The sequence below is a fragment of the Populus nigra genome, chromosome 9 (assembly GCF_951802175.1).
Source record: "Populus nigra chromosome 9, ddPopNigr1.1, whole genome shotgun sequence".
In the NCBI taxonomy this organism is placed as follows: domain Eukaryota; kingdom Viridiplantae; phylum Streptophyta; class Magnoliopsida; order Malpighiales; family Salicaceae; genus Populus; species Populus nigra.
The window spans coordinates 4,873,595-4,894,429 of NC_084860.1; the positions used below are offsets into that span (position 1 = coordinate 4,873,595).

Genomic DNA, 20,835 nt, shown 5'->3' on the forward strand with positions numbered 1-20,835 from the left:
AATTTTTTCAATTTTATTAAAGGGTCATTCCTGATTCAATTTTTTATTTAGTGTGAATTCTAAATTAAATTATGTAAAAATTACTCTAATATAATTTAATCAATTTTAAATATAAAAATAACGGTCGGTAAACATTGAGACATAGTCTTTGTATTTTGTATACAATTAAAGAGGTTGAAATGTTTTGTGAAGAATCATTTGGTTGAAAATAAGAGTACTCCGTGTCTCTTGACTTGCTTGAAAAAAAAAAACCCAAGTTTTCTAGCTAGAATGAAAAACTGTAGCACAACATTGATTAATTTTTGTGGAGGACTTTCCAAGCTGATTAATTTTGTCAGGGATGATTTATTCGATCCAAGAATTTACTTGAAAAGAATTTAAATTATCAAGTTATTTAGTTAACTCATGAAACCAAATCAATTACATTTTATTATTTATTTTTTTAATAGTTAACTCAATCAGATTTGTATCATGTTTAGCTAAATTTATCGGATCATAAAAAATCTAGTTATGTAAAATGAATTTTGTTAAGTTAATATTATATTCAGTTGAACTAAAAACTTGGTTGTTGTTAGGATCCAAGTTTCAAATTTGTTAGGTCCTTTTTACTTAGTCGAGTTTAATAATAATGGTTTATGTCTCATGTATAGATAGAATAATTATAATATAAATATGCTATAATACATGAATGAGTATACTTATATTTATTATCGAGAAACTTACCAGAGAACTATATAAGTGAGTATATTTATTTAGTTTATAATCATGTAATATAATAAAAATATAATAAACTTGCAATCATACAAAATTAAGCTAGCATGCATGCTATATATATAAACTTGCATAAAATATTTTACACCAGACTTAGACACGAGCATCGGCATGAGTGGGTGTTCTCTGCCTTCTAAACATTTAGATATCGTTTGGATCTAATTTTAACTTTTCCAATAAATAAACTATTAGAAAAGTTTTTTTTTTCTACATGGGATAGAAACTTTTCTAGGGTTTTAAGTTTTTTCAAAACATGTTAATTAAAGGTTTTTTTAGATCAATTTTTTTATTTATCTTCAATTTGTTTAACTCATATTCTTTGTTGAAAAAAAACTTATGTTAAATATTAAATCACAACAAATTTTTTAACTCAAAAGATAAATGTACTCCACTTCTAATTTGATTTCGTATATACCCATTAACTATATTTTAAATAAATTTTCCAACAATATTTATATATTGTATGTCTAATCATAATGGTTTAAAACACAACCATTTTCTTTTATTTGGCAATATCATTCTCTATCTGCATATGCCATTTGAATATTTGATTAAGTTAAACCATCCTTATAACTGCTGTCATACACTCTAAATGTTATTTCTGATCATAGCCAATTTGCTGGAACTGACTTTTACAATAGCAAGGCAATTTTAAAGTAAGTTTTTCAAAGTTTTTTTTATTTAAAAATATATTTTTAATATCAAAACAATTTAAAAATATTTAAAAATAATTTAAAATAAAATAAATTTAATTTTTTTTTAAAAAAACACAGCCTAGTCACGGAAACAAACATCATCTTATAAGGAAACAATTAATAGCAACAAGCACCAATGCACGATAACTACATAAGAACCTGGTATGTGCACATGGCTCAACAACGCAAGACAACTGTTAAAGCCAAGAAAATAAAGATTCACCAATGAAGTATATGCAAACTGGAGGTGGGCTTTACATGGAACCAAACCAACGAAACAAGATAGAAAATACAGATGAAACGAAGATATGAGGTAGACAAAATTGATGATCCTGAAGTTCCGATAAATATAAATGAACAAATTGCAGTACTTGATGCAGTACTTGAAGTCGATTCTATGGCAATTCAATTGGGATGGATGAACATTCGGACTCTAAACTAAAAACCCTGTGCTTGTGACCTTTCTCAATAGCTAAAGCTGCCACTGGCGCCTTGTGCCCTAGCCTTCTGACAATGTAGCTCACAATAGAGATCATGCAATAAAACTGTATGAATGTCATGGTAATACAGGACTATCACCATAACAATAGAGGCAACAAACATGGGTATTGGACCAAAAAACCAAAGGAGCATGTTAAGAGCAAAGTAAAGAGCTCTGAGCCCGAAAAAGGAAAGTTCACCTCCTTTCTTAACCGCAAACTCAATTTTCTTCGCTGCCCTTTTCTTGTCTGGGGAGCTCAGTAAATAATTTGCATGAACCAAATTCTTTGCTGCTTGAACAAAACATGAAAAAGCAATGAGAAAAGAAACGAGGAGGCATACGTTCTTGATGAAAATGGTGAATGGCCTTGTGTCACCATAAATTCTCTTGCTTTCAAGGATATTATTATTAGAACTACTTCCAAGCCAAGTTCCAATAAGAGAACTGAGAGTCAAAGAGACGGTAGCTAAGTAAGTCGCTATGTTTGTGTCGCTCGAAATCACATTTACAGCTCTGTTAATATCACTTTCAGCACCCTGCATACACCAAAGAACAATAAGAAATAAACTAATTTTGGTTCAAGGAAGGAAACAAGAGGGGAGAGACTCTGACCTGCAGAACTCTTTGAACCCAAAGTTTCTTGTCCTCGTTCTCTAGGTCAAAGATAGTAGTGCCAGGATGTTTGTGGTATCTGTAAAGAAGGAACAGATGATAGGCAAACATGATCAGAAGCCCACAGGGGACTAAGACCAAATCAAGGTACTCCTTATGGAAATCTATGCTTAACATTCTTGTTTGAATTTCTTAACCACTCCATTTAAATATAAGTTTAAATTTAAAGATCCATCTAGCTTTTATTGATGTTGTTTCATATGAGAACGTGCTATCTTTTATTTCCCACTTACATGGCCAAGTAGACAGATCATTGGCGTCACGAGTTGGAGAATGCTTAAAGAAATGTTATTTGTTGAAGAGTAACTGCCAAGAGGATATCCAATATGCCTTGGAGTCTTGGACAATTAAGCCGGCCTCCAAGAAAATGGATTAAGGCAAGCTACTCTTTCTTGTTTTTCTAATTATCTTCTAATAAAATAGAATCACAGCCATAATTTTTAATTAGTCATCTACATCTGTTTCTTATCATTTATCTCTAAGTTTATGGTGGTCAGCTTCCCTCCCTCATCTCTACTAGACATAGTTTCTCTCCATCATTTCTTCAGTATCTTTAATTAATCTTTGTTTTTCCAGCCATGCAGAATTTGGCGGAATAATTCATCTTGGCATTAATAAGAATATTTTCAGTTTTCTTTCTTCTATGGATGACTGATGTAAGCGAGTTAGCTGTAATGGAGTCACGTATTTTTGGTAAGTCATAAGCAGCAACGAATTTTGTTAATTTTTTCTCATTCCTCTTCCAATTCTGTGACTTGTAAGATAAGGAAACTGCGGTAATTTGATTAAGAAGTAGATATTTCTGTAGACACGCAACATCAAAAGTTCCCATTGTCTTAAGCTAGACAAGATGATGAGACAAAACATTTACCAAATAAGAAAATAAAAGCTGTTTAGCCACTGCTTTCCGGTTTATGTGACAATAATTGAGAATGAGACAGTAACACATAGCCTTATCAAAGTTATCTTGGATGCCTTATTAATTGTATCGTGCTGTAAATATTAAGTAGGAACCCAGAGATATAAAGTTCCTAGGCCACAGAGATCATGGCATCTCAGAGCTAAAATTACACAAACTAGAACACATTCATGTAGAAAAGGAGAAAATAAAATCCCGAGTTCGATACTGCTACTCAAGGATACACCTCAATAATAGAATTTAACCCAGAAGTGGCTGTGATTTTGTAGTGACTAAAGCCAGCCTCCAGGAAGAGTTTCTTCCATTCTATCTCATTTCTTCCCCTTCCGTTGCATATGAGCATCATTTCCATGTCAACAAAGAGCCTTGTTTTGGTCAGTTCCTGTTCATCTTTCTGGTCGTTAATCACCATTTCTACGAGCACAAGCTTTCCTCCATCATCTTCGCATGGGATTGCTTCTCTGCATCGCTTCAATATCTTTATGCAGTCCTCATCACTCCAGTTAAGCAAAACAGACTGCAAAGAGTTCAATTTCAAGAATAAAACTGAAGAGATGAGAACGTTTTTAATTTCCCCACTTGTCTTTCAAAAACTTTATACCATCAGAATATTTTCAAGCTTCAATATTCTCAATTAATGAGAACCAAATAATGACATAGAAAAAACTGGCATTTATTATACCTTGATGATAATTGCATCTGCAGAAGGGATGGACTTGAACATGTCACCTCCAACAAATTTCAAGTTTTCACTTTCTGGCAAGTTGGCAACAACTTGTGGGAGGTCCAAGACTGTGCATTTCATATGGGGGTATGCATCAGCTATGCTCCTAGCAAGAGTTCCGGTGCCACCCCCTACATCAACCAATGAATCCACTGACTCGAAAATTTCCTTATGCTCTTTAACAACCAAACTCACCAATTTGGAATCACTAGCCATTCCTTCATTCAAGTTGTTGATAAATTTGAAGTTTCTCTTCCCATATTCCCCAAAGCTCATTCTATGGTAAGTTTCAAATGGTGTGCGCTCCTTACCTTGGATCCACTCGCCTAGAGAAAACCATGGATTCATCAACACAGGATCTAGCATTGTGAGAACAACTGGGGACAGGCTGGTGGGGCTATCTTTGAGCAGGAGCTTAGAAGAAGAAGTGAGAACATAACCTTCTTCGACTTCTTCTTGGTTATCATGGATTTTGATTGTATCAAAGAAACCGGAATGCACCAGTACGCGCATAAGGCGCTGCAGGAAATTTGCTTTTGATTCAGGAAAATTTAGGGCTGAAACCAACTGTTGAAGGGTAATGGGCTGGTAATTTTTTTGGATCACATCAGGTATGCCAAGCTGAACAGCACATTTTAGTGACATTGATTCTATGAAGTAGTAGATATGTTTATAAAGGTGGCATTGAGCCTTAAACATCTCACTGACTCCATGCCCTTGATCTACATCCATCTTTGTTTGCAGGTCTCTACCTTATTTGCTCTCAAAACATTCTGACGCGGTTGGTTCTTATAATGCAGTCTTGAGTACTCTTGCACTGTGCATCACGTGGATGATGGCTAACGAGGAAATTTCATTGTGTCAGAAACTACTACTTGAACAATTAAGACCGCTAAACTAACTTGACAGTTGGATATTGCTAGGTAGTTTAAAAAAATAGGCGTAGAAAAAGGAAAAAGTAGAAAACAAAGGGTAGGTTGAGCTTAAGAAATGGCTCTATTGACTGACCAGATCAAAGACTGAAATCATGGAGTTAATTTCTTGTTCCCTTGATCTAGTATTTTTATCAGTCTAAATATATAAAGGATGTTAATAAAATCTCTTCTCAGGAAGAATCACTTGTGATAGACGTAACAAGACCACAATCTTATAGTTCCCGTAGAAAACGTGTTTTGCAAAGTCCACAATTTAGGCTTCAAATAAATAGGTTTTATTTGATAACTTGGCTTCAATCAAGACGCAAGCAAGAATAAAAAACAAGGAATAATCATTCAACAAGCCATGTTTTTCACCAACTTTCGTGTTAGTAGTTATACATTAAGAATTGGTCGAGAACGTTTCTTTATTCAAATATTGGAGTTTCCATGATTTTGTTGATTTCTTAGAGCTGCAGGATTTGACTACAAACGTTACTTGTAGCGTGGGGCGTGTGGTGTGGAGTCCCATTTCGCATTGATGATGATATCTTCTGAGATGCAACAAAGGATTAGTCCTGGACCAAGTAACCGAGGAAACAAAATTACAGATGTTCGGTGGAAAATATATTCAGAGTTGCACTAGGTTGACTAGCATTGAGTTGAGTCCCAAAATTCTCGATGACGTTTTGTATTTTGAGGATAATTCTTTGTAATCTCCAAATAGGAAACTGGCCTGCACTCAGTTTCGTTGCAGATCTAAAAAGAAACTTGAATTTCACTCATTTCACCACCCCGTTAAGTCTAATGTTCATCTACCCATTGTGGCATCCCCTCTTTGAACTTTCATGATAAGTTCAAGGCCATTGGATACGTCTATTTTATTCTCTTTAGCTAACCAGATCGGGACTAAAGACAAAAATCTTTGGCTAACTGTGTTTTTAATGGTAAAAGTTTCTGTTGTGGGGTTAGTCAGAATACATTAAAGAGAAGCAATGGACACAATGCTGGCCTTTTCCTCTGACATAACAGCATCTTACTATTTGTGACATACGAGACAGCTAAATACCAGTATATTTTTCTATAAACGACAATATATTCTTTATTATGTTTTTTTATTTTAAAAATTTAAGATGGTGCCACCAAGAATAATAATAGAAGTAATGGTAATAATGACATAACAACCATGATAATTGTAATATGTCGATAATGATAAAGAAGATGGTGAAGTGATCATTGTGGTGTTAGTGAAAAAAAATAGTGATAAAATAATTATTGTGATGGAGGCGGCGAGGTGGTCGCAGAGTGATTATAGTGGCATAGGAGGATGAGGTACGGTGATATGGCTGTGATGAGGGAAGAGATGGTTGTGAGGTGGTCATGGTAATAATAAAAGAAGATGTGTTGGTGAGATAGAGATGATGGTTGAATTAATTTTATGATATTATAAGTGAATTATTATTTATAAAATATTATATAAAACTTTATAAACTAAAAATATTTTCTAATAAATTAATTAAGTTTAAATATGGACTACAACATAGATCAATTTTTCAATGAAATATTTTACTTCAATAAAAAATTTAAAAATATTTTCCAATAACATATTTTTACACTGAATTCCTCCGCCATTCATTAACAGGACAGTGTTACTATTAAAATCATTTCCCTTTAAGTTTTAGGTGGGTCATTATAATTTAATGCCAGAGTCATACATAATTCTTAATACCATGAACAAGCCTTGCAAGCTCAAGTTTGAGTGATACGATTAATCCTTGAATTAATGCTTAATTAATCAACATAGAAGGTTGGTGCTTGGACGTGTGCCATCACAACAACTTCTCATGCAGGATACATAAATTTATTCAGCAATCATACTAGCTATATAGTTTACAATACATAGTTTCTTCGGCCTAAGGATAAACTTCAATTAGGGACCTGAGACCAAATAAGGATGTAATCTTGTAGTGACTGAAACCAGCCTCCAAGAACAGCCTTTCCCATTCTTCGACACTTCTCTCTTTTCCAGCAGCCACTACCATCATCAGCATGTCAAAAAGGAGCTTTGTTTCGGTTAATTCATGCTCATCTTTCTTCTCATTTATCACCACGTCTACGATAATCACCTTTCCTCCCTTTTCTTTGCTTGAAATAGCATCTTTGCATTTCTTCAGTATCTTCACGCAATCCTCATCACTCCAACCATGAAAAATTAACTGCCAAAAATTGATGAGCCGACTGAGAACGTTGGCTACATTTAAATGTTTATGCAATATAATATAACATATTCCAATAATCAAATTCATAGATGGAAGAGTAGTGTTTGAGTGCAGAGAGCAGCATATACCTTAAGTAAGACGGCATCTGCAGAAGGGATATGCTGAAACATATCTCCTCCAACATATTTCAAGTTCTCAGTGCCTTCCAAGTTGGCAGTGACTTGTGGAATCTCAAGTACTGTGCAATTCATATGAGGGAATGTCTCGGATATGATCCTGGCAAGTGATCCAGTACCTCCTCCTACATCAACCATTGAATCCAACCCCTCAAAAATTGGCTTACAGTCTCTAATAACCAAGTTCATCATCTGAGAATCACAGGCCATTGCTGCATTAAAAAGGCCATTGAGTTCAGGATTTTGGTTATTGTACTCCCAAAACGCCATTCCATATGCCTGCTTATATGCAGTTGGCTCACTCCCTCGAAACCAATCTGCCAAGGAATGCCATGGTGTCACAAATGCTGGATTAATCAATGACATAAACGGTGACAAGCAATTGGTGTTATCTTTGACAAGTAGCTGGGAAGGTGGTGTCAGAACATAGGCTTCTTCTCCTCCTCCTCCTCCTCCTTGACCAATAACAGCTTTTGTGGTGGCAAAGAAGCCTGAGTGCACCAACATGCGCATGAGCCGGTATATGCAACTAGTTTTGTTTGGTGGAATGTGAAGTGCTGAAACCATTTCAGGTAGAGTGATGGGCCTGCCATGGTTGTGGATTATGTCTGGTATGCCCAGCTGAGCTGCACACACTAGTGACATGGAATTTATGTAATTGAACATTTGGCCATACAAATGAGTTTGAGCTTGAAACAACTCAGTTGCTTTCTGCTCTTGAATGGGATCAATAACATCGCAAATCCCTTCACTCCTAACAAATGTGTCTTGCACCATTATGCCTTTGAGGTGAAAGAATTCTCCTTTCCTCTGTATGGTGGTAAGAATCTTGATAGCATCGGGAAATCTGATCACCCTATTTAAGGTGATCAGCTAGCCCACATCATTTACTTGACTACACGTACAATGTTGAAAAAAGTAGAGTCAATAACTTGGTCACCTACACAGGATGAACCTACACGGAAAGAATGTCCTTGTCATTGGATATAATAGTGAGTCTTCGTTCCTAGATGATCAGGTTTTGAATCACAAGTCAAGAGAAACTAAAATTATAAAGAACAACGAATTACAGCCAAAGACCATTGAAAAATGAAATGTCTCAAAGCATGCATACAGAGGAACTTTGATGCTTGTCATGACTCATGACTTCAAATGTGTCGTCGTTGTAACTTTCAAACGGGGAACCTAGCTATTCCATTGATTCCTGTCCTTTTCAATTGTAGTTGCTTGGGACCTGCTTGGTAGCTTGAAAAACGTTACGATGGTCATGCTTCAACAGAACATCTGACTACATAGAAGTCACAATTAATGTCAAATATTAATTTCAAACAACCATTTAAATATTTAATAATTTAAATTGTTAAATAAAATAAAATATTTGATTTATATTATTTTTTAATATATTTTTTTAAATAAAAATTTTTTAAACTTGAAACTTATATATATTTACACTATCTTATATTTAATTTTTATTAAACAAATAAAAATATTATGATTTAAAATTGTGACTGTTTAGCCATCAAAACTCTAATACTATATTAAAAAATTATTTTAATTTAATAATTGAAACTGTTAAATAAGGTCTTTATTTATATTATTTTATAACCATTGATATATGAAATATATAACATACTCCAGTCGTTTTTTTAGCCATTTCTTACTTGTTGATTAAAAAAAATATTAATATCAATCAATAAACCATTTCTTACACAAACTTGGCACTGCATATTTTATCAAATTCTTGTCTGACTATTTATGCACACTTTCATACACAAGCGTGTCTATGTCTCCACCGACTGATTTCGGGACTTTTCCTGCATGGTTTTAGGGCCAACTTGACCGTTGCTTTCTTGAATCCCAGTCATTTCGTAAGAAGAATACCTTTCCGAAACATGCGAGCAAAAGAAAAAACTTTGAAAATATGTGCTTCTACGATGTGATGGGTGCATGGGTTTCCTATCGATCGTGTACTTTGAATTTGTCTTTCTTCCTCCGTAAGTAAAACAAGGACTCAAGCAATATTTATTTATAAAAAATATTATGCTCCTTTTCTATTGAGGTAAACTCTTGCGTTTAATATTAATCAAGCAAATTACAGAAGCACGAAATATTCAAATGGGACAATTCAAGTAGTCACTATGCATAGATTGTGTGTTTTCGCTTTTTCTTTAGCATTATTCTACTTTTAAACAAGTTTGTGTGATAGATTAGTGGTTTATTATTAGTAATTAATAGAAAAAGGGGTAATAAAGTGGTGACCAAAAGCTAACTTAGACCAAGTGTAAACCTGTTTATTTTTGTATTTTAAAAATATTTTTGAAAAAATTTAAAATTTTTTTCTTGGTTTTAAATTAATTTTTTTATATATTTTCAGATCATTTTGATGTGTTAATGTTAAAAATATTTTTTTAAAAATAAAAAATATATATTATTTTGATTTTTAAGTAAAAAATACTTTGAAAAATAATCGCAACCACATTAAGTAGGTATAAAATATTATAGGCCTGAGCAGTGAGTTATGGATTTGTTATTTGTAGGCTTTGCAGACTCATCTTTCGTTTCTAAACTATTAAGTCTAAGAGTGTGTTTGGTATTGTGGTAGCTATTGTGGTTGTGGTTTGAAAAAAATTGTTTTATAAAAAGTACTTTTAGTTGAAATTGGTTTGAAAAAATATATGTTTGGTTAAAACTGTGGTTGAAATTGAGATTGAACAAAAAGTAGTTTAATGTGTTTGGTTAAAAAAATGCTTTTCAAATTGAGGTTATATATATATATATTGATGGTTTTTAATTTAAATATTATAGATTTAACTACCACTATTACATCATTAAATAAATCATATTTTATATCAAATATTTTTAATTGTTCTATTAACTTATCTATAATTTCATTACATATGAAATTCATCCGATAAGGACTATAATTTTCATGGTTTTTTGAGCGTGTAACAAAATCAGGTAAAATATCATCAGAAACAAAATTGGAATTGCGATCAAATTCCACAAATGCTAAATCATCATGCAACCTCCTTCCAATTTATATAGTGTTATTAAATAATATTAAACATTAATTTTTTGAGTAAAACACAATTTTAAAAAAATTAATTTTTTTTCGGTCGGAGCGGTTCAATGAACACGGTTCACATAAATAGAACAGTAACCCATGAATTAATTCATCCGGTTCAATGCATTTAGGTTTGGGACGGACCCGAGTCAATGAATTTAGGTTTGGATCGGACCCGGTCCGACCCATATGGAATGGGCTATATTTAACCGGCCCGGCCCGATCACTGGCCCAAGCCAGTGACCCGGCTGGGCAAAGCAACACGCGTGTACTAAATTCACGCGTGTTGCTACACTGTTCAAGTGAATTAAAATTCACTTGAACAGTGTAATGTTGATAAAAGCAAAGCAGGAGGGAATGAAGATGAAAGTCGAGCACTTTTCTAGCTATTTCTCTGTTCTGCTCCTTCTCTTCTCAAGCTATTCCTCTGTTCTGTTCCTCCGTATCTGTATGCTAGAGTTGGGTGACAAAGCTAGCTACTATTTTCCTGTTTTTCCCAGCCCCTCATTCTCCTTCTTCTTCTTCTTCTGCACTTTCATTTCTCCACTGTTCACGTGAACAGTGGAGACATGGAAGTGCAAAAGAAGAAGAAAGTTGTGCGACTCTGGTTACTAGAAGAAGAAAGTTGTGCGCCTCTGGTTATTGTGCTGTAAAAAGCAGCTTGGAGCTGCTTCTTCTCCCCCTGCGTTGCAGACGCAGTAATCAATGGGGCCCATGAACAGTAAATTTTGTTTTTTACTTTACCAAACGGCTTAAATCTGCGATTTACTTAAAACATGGCCGCAACCGTTTAAACAAACAAACTCTAAGTCTAATTAAGCACTAAATGAATAGGCTGATGAAAAAAATTCATAACTTTTAATTTTATAAGAAGGGTTGTAATCAATCGAGTTGTAAAACACCCTCCAATTAGGTCGGTTTTGACGGGTATTATTTGAGTTAATTTTGTTATTTTATATTTTGAGTTTTTAATTTATTTTAAATTTTGTGCTATCTTTTCTTTTTAATTTAAAATTATGATTTTCTTACTCTCTAAATGTTAATTTTAGTCTATTGATAACATTATAAACGTTTTTTTCAAGAAAAAATATCAAGAAAAGATAAGTACGCCAAGACAATAGACATCGACCGTTAACATTGTTCATTGAATTCTCAATGTCTCTGAATGGGTTTCCATATCTCCAATAAAAATATCTATTCCTAAAACATATTCTTGCACAATGTTTTAACATAAAGCTTTCTCCACTTTTTAAATAATAATGTTCTCTTCTCCAGGAAGAACAAGCCAACCAAACCCTTATAATGTTCTCTTCTCCGTAATCATCGATTTTATTAAAAACATAGCTATTTAGACAGTAATCATAAAAATAAAAATAAAAAAAACTTACATTGAGATATGAAGAAGAAAAACAGACAAAACAAATAAAAAACAACATTAGTAAATCCTACATTAGTTTGTTTAAAAATTTAATTAATATCATCTGCATTGATTAAAAGATCAGATCCTAAATATACGAATCAGTAATTATAAGACTTTAACCAGTAAAAGAAACATGAACCAAGATTTGCAGTATCTTCTTGAAAAACAATATTATTTCGGACTAGTCATATACTTCAGGTTGTGTAAAAGAATAAAAGCTTTCAAATTTTTTTTTTAATTTTTAGTAATTAACGCAAACCATTGATACAACATGTCATCCGAACACCTAGGAAAACAAAATTCCCCACCAATATAGAATTCTCATCCAAATATTCCAAACAAAATTGCAATGAATGAAAAGATGGTCAGTGTTCTTAATAGCTATACCACAAAAGTTGCAAGTTGCTTGAGTCTCCAGCACTAACAGCGATGAAATAAGAAACTCTTTATGTTGAGTTTATTCTGAATAGCTAGCCAAAAGAAGCATTGGATTTGTTTGAAAGTAAAGATCCCCTCTCCATTTGTAGTTTATTCGATCAAAACACAGCAAATCTTCACTGAAAAGCTGCCATCAATGTTGGTTGTCTATATTTTCTTGTCATGACCGCTATTACCTCACAACAGCTAAAGCTAGGAGAGAACTGTTTTTGTTCTGTAACTTGTTTCTTTGGGATCATTGGGTATCAAAGTATACAGTCCTTTATTTTACCTCAACAATTGGATGTTCTTTTTGGTTAGTTACTTAATGAGGTTGAAACAAGTTTCCATCTTGATGTAAGATTCCTCCTGCTTCTTCTTGTGCAGCTTGTTCTTCCCCTCCTCTTTTGGTTGGTGTTTTTTCTAGTTAATGATTTATGAGTTTCCCATCAGTCTAAGATCTTGATTCCTGTCTAATTTTTGTTACAGGTTTGTCCATTTCCTTCAGCATCATGTGGCTTTGTTACTATTTTTTTTAAGGAATGCCTTTTCCCTTTTCTTCTTACAACCTATTTTCCCCCATGTCTGCTTTTACTGACCCACCACCCTTTACAATATGTTTTTGCTCTTTGTTTTGTTCTTGGTTGCTTCTGTGTTGACTTTTTCTAATTATATTTGCATTACCTACTCTTTTTATCACATGCTCCTTGCTTTGCAGCCATTCGTATAGGGCTGTATGGGTTTAGGTTTATACATATGGTCTTCTTCTCCATGATTGTGGCCTGGTCTAAGGTTTCTACAGCCTCTAAAACTCGTTTTTTCTTCCTCCGAATGTGTTGAGCTTTCTCTGTGTTTCCATAGTATTTTGTTGACTTTTCTGTCGTCTATTTTTAGATGATCTTGACTTTGTCTTTGTTTTTCTTCCATTGCTGATTACTATTTGAGGTTGTTTATTTTGGAATCACAGGTGCTGTCTTCTATGGTCAGCTGATTTTATCATTTGTTTTTTTATTCTTTTTTTTTCCCTCGTTCATTAACCTAGGAAAATTCAACATCTCAAAACACAAATGACAAAAAAAAAAGAAGGAAGAAGAAGAAGAAGCGAATCTATCTTGCTGCCTTTTTTTTTTTTTTAATTTTTTAATTTCCCTAACCCGAATCTGTCTTTTATTCTTTTTTCCACCCTTTATATTGTCTTCCCTTTTTCACATAGCCCAGCTCCAGTTTCAGGCCTGGCGGGCCGAGCCAAATTTCAAAACTATACTACTCTGGATCCTTCAGTAACCCCCCTCTTTCTTTTTCACAGTTCTTTCAGGAACCCTTTTCTTTTTTTCTTTTTCGTGTGAAAGACACGGGAGGGTAGTAAATAAACCCTCGAGAAGAAGTATCATAAGAAAAAAAACAAAAATGGTCTTATGGATACAATCAGGCCCATTGGGGCATTATAATATGTGGGCTAAAAATCTTCTTTTCATTTTCAGTGCGAAAGCCCAATACTTCTTTAACAGCGCAATAAACACCACAAAAACAAAACAAAAAACCAAGTGTAGAAACTTTCCTTGAGCCAGGAACTCTCCTTGTCGTCCCAAAATCCGTACCTGGGAAAACAGTTCGATCTCTGAAGTTAGATTTCATTTCATTTGAATTATCTTTTCATTTAATGCAATCGAATCATTCAAAGGATGGATTGTTGTATTTTTCTTGGATTTTCTTATATATTTTTTAGATTTTTCTGTTAATGAATAAATAATTTCGGGGTCTCTATTTTTTAATGTCAATCCATTTCTTTGTTAATCATATTCTTCGAACTGCTTAAAAGCATTTAGATCTGAATTTATTAATTAAAACCCGTTAATTCGAGTAACATTTGCTTTTCAGTTTTGAGTCTGTTTAAGATTTGAATTGCCTTTCATTTTCGATTTCGTTTCTGGGTTTTTATCAAATTGGTTATTTACGATGATTATATTATTTTAAAAAAATTAGTGACGTAATTTGATCATTGCTGAAAGCTCCTTGTAAAGAAAGTAAAGTTTAGTTTAGTTCAGTTTACTATACATTTTGCTGATTTAACTTTGTTGTATTAATGTAGGTTGAGTTATAGTTATTGTTTTTAACATGTCATCAGCGCAAGACCCGTTTTATATTGTGAAAGAGGAGATTCAAGAATCTGTAAGTTTTTCTTGTTTTAAGATTTTGAGGTTGATGGGTTGTTTTGTTAGGTCCATGAGTGTCTGAATTCGATATTCCGTTTGTTGTTGTGATTGTTTGGGGTTTACATTTATAATTAGACTAAGTCTGTTGTCGTAATATTTTTGGGGCTCCCCTTTGTTAGATTGACAAGTTGCAATCTTCTTTTCACCAATGGGAACGGATTTCTTGTGATATGGGAGACCAAGTGCATCTTACAAAGGAGCTGCTTGCTGCTTGTGAGAGCATTGAGTGGCAGGTATTATAATTTATAGTTTTATACTCGGAGCTGTTTCTGTTGAAGATTTTAGTGATTTCCCCCCCTGTTTAATTTGCGGTGTAGAGAGTTTGGCTAGATGAGTTTGGCAAGAATCATGAGCTAAGACACTTATTTCTCTGATTGTTCCTTATACCTACTGAAGAATTTCATTAACAATAAAAAAAATTCCCAATAAAAAAAATTGATCGTTAATCTTCCAAGCAGCTAAGTTAGCTACTTGTTTCGCATGAGTTTTTGTATTTAGTTGAATATGATTTCTGTATGCAACTGATGAAGCTTTCTTCTTGATAGGAAGGTGGATGAATTGGACAAAGCAATTTCTGTAGCAGGTAGAGATCCTTCTTGGTATGGCATTGATGAAGCAGAACTTGAAAAACGGAGGAGATGGACCAGCACTGCTCGCAATCAGGTACCATGTCAATAGCAGGTTTCTTTTTCAGGATATCACTTTATTATAACTGAAAGGTTTATGCAATGTGAATGTATTCCCCATTTTTATTTGTGAAAATGTCTATGACAACTTTCTCCCAGTATCATGATTATCTTAATAACTGAATTGTTTATCTTATACATGTCATTTAGGTTTTGTAATGAATATTTGGAAGTGTAATAGATATTTAGCTTTAAGCTGTAATTTTTCATTTATGTGTTCCCCAATGGATTGTGTTGCTTTATTAGGTGGGCAATGTGAAGAAAGCAGTAGTAGCTGGAAGAGAGGTGAATATTAGTGGAACTGCTAGTGTGAGTGGGATGCGCAGAGAATTAATGAGGATGCCTAATTCTCAACAGGCTGACAAATCCAACCAGTATACTCAAGATAATGATGATTTTATACAATCAGAATCAGATAGACAATTGCTTCTTATAAAGTAAAGTGTTTTAACTCCCTACCTTATTCTTTGAGATGAATTTGTTGTTAGTGTGCAATGCTTCAATAGATGTTTACACATACAGATATTTCCTTATATGAGTTATTTTTTATATTTGGATATTTGTGTATTCAATCTAATGGCAAGTAGTGGTAGTTCCTGTAATGCAATATTTTCCTTCATTAAGTTAGGGGGTGCTTCCACAGCTAGAGCCTAGAGTAGACAATTTATTGAGTTAGCTGCAGCATGGTTGAAAGTATTAGGGTTGGATTGGTTTAGCTTAACTCCAGGATACGTCTTTGAGATTTTCATATATTGTTTAATCATTCTTTGCTCATTTTGCCTTTGTATTGTATGGTGGATGCAGGCAACAGGATGAGGAGTTGGATGAGCTCAGTATAACCATCGGGAGAGTTGGAGGTGTTGGCCTTACCATACATGAAGAGCTCCTTGCACAGGTTAGGATCTTGTAGGTTGATGTTCCTTGCATTTATTTTACCCCAACCCCTCTGCCAGAAGCTTGCACAAGGGTTGTATTAACTTTGAAACTGACTAATCTAGTCGAGTTTGATATTGCTTAATTTTGGGACTTAATTTGTCCTTGGTGCTTCAGGAAAAGATCATAGATGATTTGGGTATGGAAATGGACAGTACATCGAATCGACTTGATTTTGTTCAGGTGATTTTCTTTCAGTGGCTATGTATCAAATACTACTTTTGTACTCTTTTAAATGATATGATATCACCATTTCTTTTTCTTTTTCTTTCTTTTTTTCACTTGCAGAAAAAAGTTGCCATGGTCATGAAGAAGGCCAGTGCAAAGGGGCAACTTTTGATGATATTGTTTTTGGTAGTTTTGTTCATCATCTTATTTGTTCTGGTCTTTCTGACCTAATATATGGAAAAACCAATCTGAAAATGTCCGTACATAAGATACAGATGTCATCTATGGGAGCAAGCATAAGGGTGACAGAGGAAAACATAAGAAGATGGGGGCCTGAAATGCTATCAGAAACTAAGAACCTGAGGTGTTGGGAGTTTTTAACCGCTTTAGACTTGTTGGGATTGGTTTTGAGCAATTCTGAGTTATAAATTACATATATGGACAGTTTCATATAATTCTCACCTTCATTGCATGTGATTTTTGTTCTGATGGTCTCTGTTAGAAACTTTGCCTGCATGAAGTTAGATTTTTCTAATTTCGCCTGTAATTTTGATCATTTCTTCTATTTCGCATCCCCTTATCTTAATATCTATTATTTTCACTCATTCTTATTTTACATATCTATATTTCCTCTCTTTTCTTAAATATTTTGGACAAAATCTGTTTCTGACTTGATATTTACATGATTGCATCCGTGCCTTGGTGTCCTCAAACACCCTCCGTTGTTTCATCCGTGCTAAGGACTCAATTATACAACTAAACCAAAAAGAGGTAAGAGTAAGTTAATCCACTTAAATCAAGAACATTGAAAATCATAAGAGAAGTATAAAATTTTTTGAACTTCGAATTATTTTTTTTATTTCTTAAGATTCTTAATTTTCCCAAAAACAAATAATTGCTAGGACTTTTATTTTGATTTTGTTCAAAAACATGTTAAGAATTTAATTTTTTAGCAATTTTGATATTTTTATTTCTTATCATTTTAAAAAATTATTTTCTTCTCTGAAAAATTGCTTTTAAATTTCTTAAACACTTTCAGAAATTTTAATGGATGAGATTTTCTTAATTCTTCAAATATCTTCAAAAGTTTAAGTTTTTTTTTTAAAAAAAAAGCCTTTTTAATTTCTAAATTGTTTTCAACAATCTTGATGATGTAGTATTGTCGAAATATTTTTAAAAAGAGATTTGATTTTAAAAAAATATTCTTAAAATCTTTTTGAAATCTTTTTTTTTCTTATAAAATATATATTTTTTAATTTTAAAACGTGTCAAAATATAAACAATAATTAACTTACAATTTAATTTTATTGGATGAATTGATTAAATTATACAATTACAAGATAAATTTTAACCAAATCGTTTTTAGATGAGCTTATTTTGGGTTGTTGGTACATTCATTTGGCAAGCAAACCCCGTTAACGAAAGATAATTAAACATGGAAAAATACTATATACATAACTATTTTTACTATTCCATTGTAATGGTAATTTTGCCATTTCAAAAAAAAAAAAACCAAGGTTAGGGGGGTATTTAGATTTTTTCACAATACTCATTAATTATTAAAGGATTGACTTTTATTTATTTATTTTTAACTATAATAAAATAACTCAATTACCTTTAAAATTAAAAATTTTAAAACTCATAAATAAAAATATTTATGTCTTCTCACTTTTTAAATTACAATACAATGATGATAACTTTACCTTTTAAAAAAAATTAAAACATGTATCTAGGAGCCTTTGGTCTTTTCACAATCATCAATGTGCGGGAGGCACCAACGCACTTCAGACAAAATGTGTGTGGTGCCTCCTTATAGCCAAAAATTCTTCTTCATCATGCTGTTGGAAGCGTCACCGCGTTCTCTTCCTGTTGGTGCAACATGTGATAATGATGGGGTGGTTTATCATCAGTAGGGCTTTCCTTTTTATTTTTTTTCTTTTTTCTATAGCTTTGTTCTCTTTATTGTTGGTATTTCAACTTCAATCTTTTATATTTTGATTTTTAATTTTTTTTCTTAGTTCTTCTAAATGAGTTTTATTAACTTTCAATTTCATCATTCAATCTTATTTTTTTATATATTGTTTTCTCAATTTAATTCTCATTGTTTTGATTTTGTTTTTTTGGACCTTTTATTAAATTGATTTTTTTAATTTTACTCTTCAATCAAAAATTTGTTTGTATTTTCTATCTCAATTTTAATCCTTATTCTTTTGATTGTTTTTTTTATCGTTTTATTAAATTAAATTTTCTTTTCAACTTAGTTGTTTGGGATTACGGTTGGACCATGCTTTTGAAAATTTTTTATTTTTTTAGTTTGAAATTATTATTTTTGTGTTTTTTTATCGTTTTGATGTGCTAATATCAAAAATATTTTTTAAAAAAAATATATTATTTTGATGCATTTGTAAGAGAAGTACTTTGAAAGGCAACCTCTACTACACTCTCAAACATGTACTTCACCTTTAATTAAAGATCAAATTTATTTTGTATTTTGATTTTGATTCTCATTCTTTTAATTGTTATTTTTTAATCATTTTTTATATTTGAAATTATTTTTTTAATTTTATCTTTCAACATATTGAGTTTTTTTTCTAAATAGAATGTTTTCGATCTAATGACCCGGGTCACAGATTTGAAAAGTTGACATTGTTTTCTTTTTAAAAAAAAAACAAAGGGCTTTGTGATTTTCATAGTTTTATTTTCTATTAGGTTATTCTAATCTCATAATCTGGATCATGGGTTTGGTAGGATAACTCAGGTTGACTTGGCCCTGATTATTGGGATTATAAGTTTGTTATGCTAACTTAGGTTGACTCAAACATATTTTTTTTTACCCAATTTCATCCTTTTGTATTTAATGGATTGAGAATTGTGCTATATCGTTATTTCCTTTTGAAAATATATTTTTTCTTAGATTATTGTGATCATTTTTTTAATTTGGTCTATTTGTTGTTGTTATCTTTTATTATTATTATTATCTAATTAAAACCAACTTATTTGACTAATTTAACCTAGTCAAATCTATAACCCAAATCATGAATTTATCTCTTTTGTTTTTAATGCATTTGCAACATAGGTGTATTACTAATCCATTGGCTCATGCTCCGCTGCGGGACGGATAAATTTTTTAAAATATATAAAAAAAAAATGTTAAGAGCGTGAATAATTGTTTGATTGTGTTATTAAACCTGACTTAATGGGTCAATCTTGAAATTTTAAAATCTAATTATTTGCCTAACTCGAGTTTCAAACTAAATTGTGCAAAAGTTTACTGAAATTAAATTGATTGATTTCATGGATCAAGATGTGATCTTGATGCCTTGTAAAAACATGGCTCAACTTTTAACAAAACTTTAAGATGATAATTTTTTTCACAAAAACTTTTAAGACAATGACAGATTAGATAGATCTCAATCCCCAAGCAAATCGTGTTACGTAATATATTGAGTTTAATAATTTTTTTTTATAAAATATATTCTTTTTAATTATATGATAAAAATATATGGTCACAAAATTGAGCACCAACCTAAAAAAACTTATTTGAGACAGTGATAACTCTAAAGAAAACAATAAATAAATAAATAAATAAATCATGCAGTTTATTTCCCAACCAATCCAATATTTAAAGATAAAATTGAGAAAAAAAAACTATTAAAAACAATTAACAAACCACAAACCAAAAATGCATATTCGGCTAATGAGTGAACATATCAAACCTATGAATCGAGTAACTAGGGCAACGACCTGCCTTTTTTAAGTTTAATGGGATACTACGTCAGTAGACGAAGAGTTGTCTATTCATCTTTAAAATCCAGCCATTGTGATGACTGCAAAAACATGATCCTTTGTTTTTTACCAAAAAATCCATTTTCAACCTATTTTTTGCCCAAAACACTTAGGAAACACCATATAAATCTTGTTAAATCAATTCATGACCACAAAAAACATAAAAAAACCACCCGAAACAAAAAAAAACTTCTTGAGCTCATATTTGATTTTTTATGTGTTTTCAAGGTAAAAAAAAACACACACGTAATCTTAACTTTCCTCATCATATGAAACCATTTAATACAAAAAATGACCGTTTTGGTTGTCAGATTCCTTACCAATAGACACTTTCTTTCTCTAAACTGAAATCTGACAACCTCCTCTTTCTCCTCCAACCAAAAAAAGACTAAACAATGAGTAAAATAAAGTTCAGTATCAAAATTGAATTTTATAAAATTCAAGGGACTAATTACCTAATAGCTAAAAAATATAAGGGACTCAAATGAGTTTTTAACCAAAATTTTCAATCCGCCACCTATGTTATATGTGTTTTTCACTTCAATTCATTTTCTTTCAATTTAACCCTCTCTTAAAA

At 32.3% G+C, this 20,835-nt stretch overlaps 4 protein-coding genes across 4 annotated transcripts; 1 reads left to right on the top strand and 3 right to left on the bottom strand.

Annotated features, from left to right (window-relative positions):
• Nucleotides 1-1,549: 1,549 nt before the first annotated feature.
• On the bottom strand, nt 1,550-2,927 carry LOC133703973 (uncharacterized). The gene is made up of 2 exons (XM_062128725.1): nt 2,560-2,927; nt 1,550-2,483 (listed from the first exon to the last, which is right to left on the bottom strand). Exons 1-2 carry the CDS (start codon nt 2,734-2,736, stop codon nt 1,932-1,934), a joined length of 729 nt encoding a protein of 242 aa, XP_061984709.1. The 5' UTR covers nt 2,737-2,927; the 3' UTR covers nt 1,550-1,931.
• A 567-nt stretch (nt 2,928-3,494) lies between these two features.
• Nucleotides 3,495-5,306, bottom strand: LOC133703839 (trans-resveratrol di-O-methyltransferase-like). Its single transcript, XM_062128538.1, has 2 exons — nt 4,221-5,306; nt 3,495-4,055 (listed from the first exon to the last, which is right to left on the bottom strand). Exons 1-2 carry the CDS (start codon nt 4,992-4,994, stop codon nt 3,753-3,755), a joined length of 1,077 nt encoding a protein of 358 aa, XP_061984522.1. The 5' UTR covers nt 4,995-5,306; the 3' UTR covers nt 3,495-3,752.
• Nucleotides 5,307-6,922: 1,616 nt separating this feature from the next.
• LOC133703962 (trans-resveratrol di-O-methyltransferase-like) lies at nt 6,923-8,419 on the bottom strand. Its single transcript, XM_062128710.1, has 2 exons — nt 7,524-8,419; nt 6,923-7,392 (listed from the first exon to the last, which is right to left on the bottom strand). Exons 1-2 carry the CDS (start codon nt 8,346-8,348, stop codon nt 7,090-7,092), a joined length of 1,128 nt encoding a protein of 375 aa, XP_061984694.1. The 5' UTR covers nt 8,349-8,419; the 3' UTR covers nt 6,923-7,089.
• A 5,522-nt stretch (nt 8,420-13,941) lies between these two features.
• On the top strand, nt 13,942-16,927 carry LOC133703035 (syntaxin-61-like). The gene is made up of 8 exons (XM_062127429.1): nt 13,942-14,095; nt 14,562-14,641; nt 14,805-14,918; nt 15,235-15,348; nt 15,618-15,808; nt 16,176-16,266; nt 16,422-16,487; nt 16,593-16,927. The coding sequence occupies exons 2-8, from the start codon at nt 14,588-14,590 to the stop codon at nt 16,701-16,703; spliced, it is 741 nt and encodes a 246-aa protein (XP_061983413.1). The 5' UTR covers nt 13,942-14,095; nt 14,562-14,587; the 3' UTR covers nt 16,704-16,927.
• Nucleotides 16,928-20,835: the final 3,908 nt, after the last annotated feature.

Bases quoted from the DNA above. Each gene is read 5' to 3' on its own strand.
- LOC133703973 (XM_062128725.1), bottom strand. From the start codon at position 2,736: ATGTTAAGCATAGATTTCCATAAGGAGTACCTTGATTTGGTCTTAGTC. The intron at 2,484-2,559 runs GTCAGAGTCTCT...TGGTGTATGCAG, and splicing joins GGGTTCAAAGAGTTCTGCAG to GGTGCTGAAAGTGATATTAA.
- LOC133703839 (XM_062128538.1), bottom strand. From the start codon at position 4,994: ATGGATGTAGATCAAGGGCATGGAGTCAGTGAGATGTTTAAGGCTCAA. The intron at 4,056-4,220 runs GTATAATAAATG...AACTCTTTGCAG, and splicing joins CAGATGCAATTATCATCAAG to TCTGTTTTGCTTAACTGGAG.
- LOC133703962 (XM_062128710.1), bottom strand. From the start codon at position 8,348: ATGGTGCAAGACACATTTGTTAGGAGTGAAGGGATTTGCGATGTTATT. The intron at 7,393-7,523 runs GTATATGCTGCT...AATTTTTGGCAG, and splicing joins CAGATGCCGTCTTACTTAAG to TTAATTTTTCATGGTTGGAG.
- LOC133703035 (XM_062127429.1), top strand. From the start codon at position 14,588: ATGTCATCAGCGCAAGACCCGTTTTATATTGTGAAAGAGGAGATTCAA. The intron at 15,349-15,617 runs GTACCATGTCAA...TTGCTTTATTAG, and splicing joins CCAGCACTGCTCGCAATCAG to GTGGGCAATGTGAAGAAAGC. The intron at 16,267-16,421 runs GTTAGGATCTTG...TTGGTGCTTCAG, and splicing joins ATGAAGAGCTCCTTGCACAG to GAAAAGATCATAGATGATTT.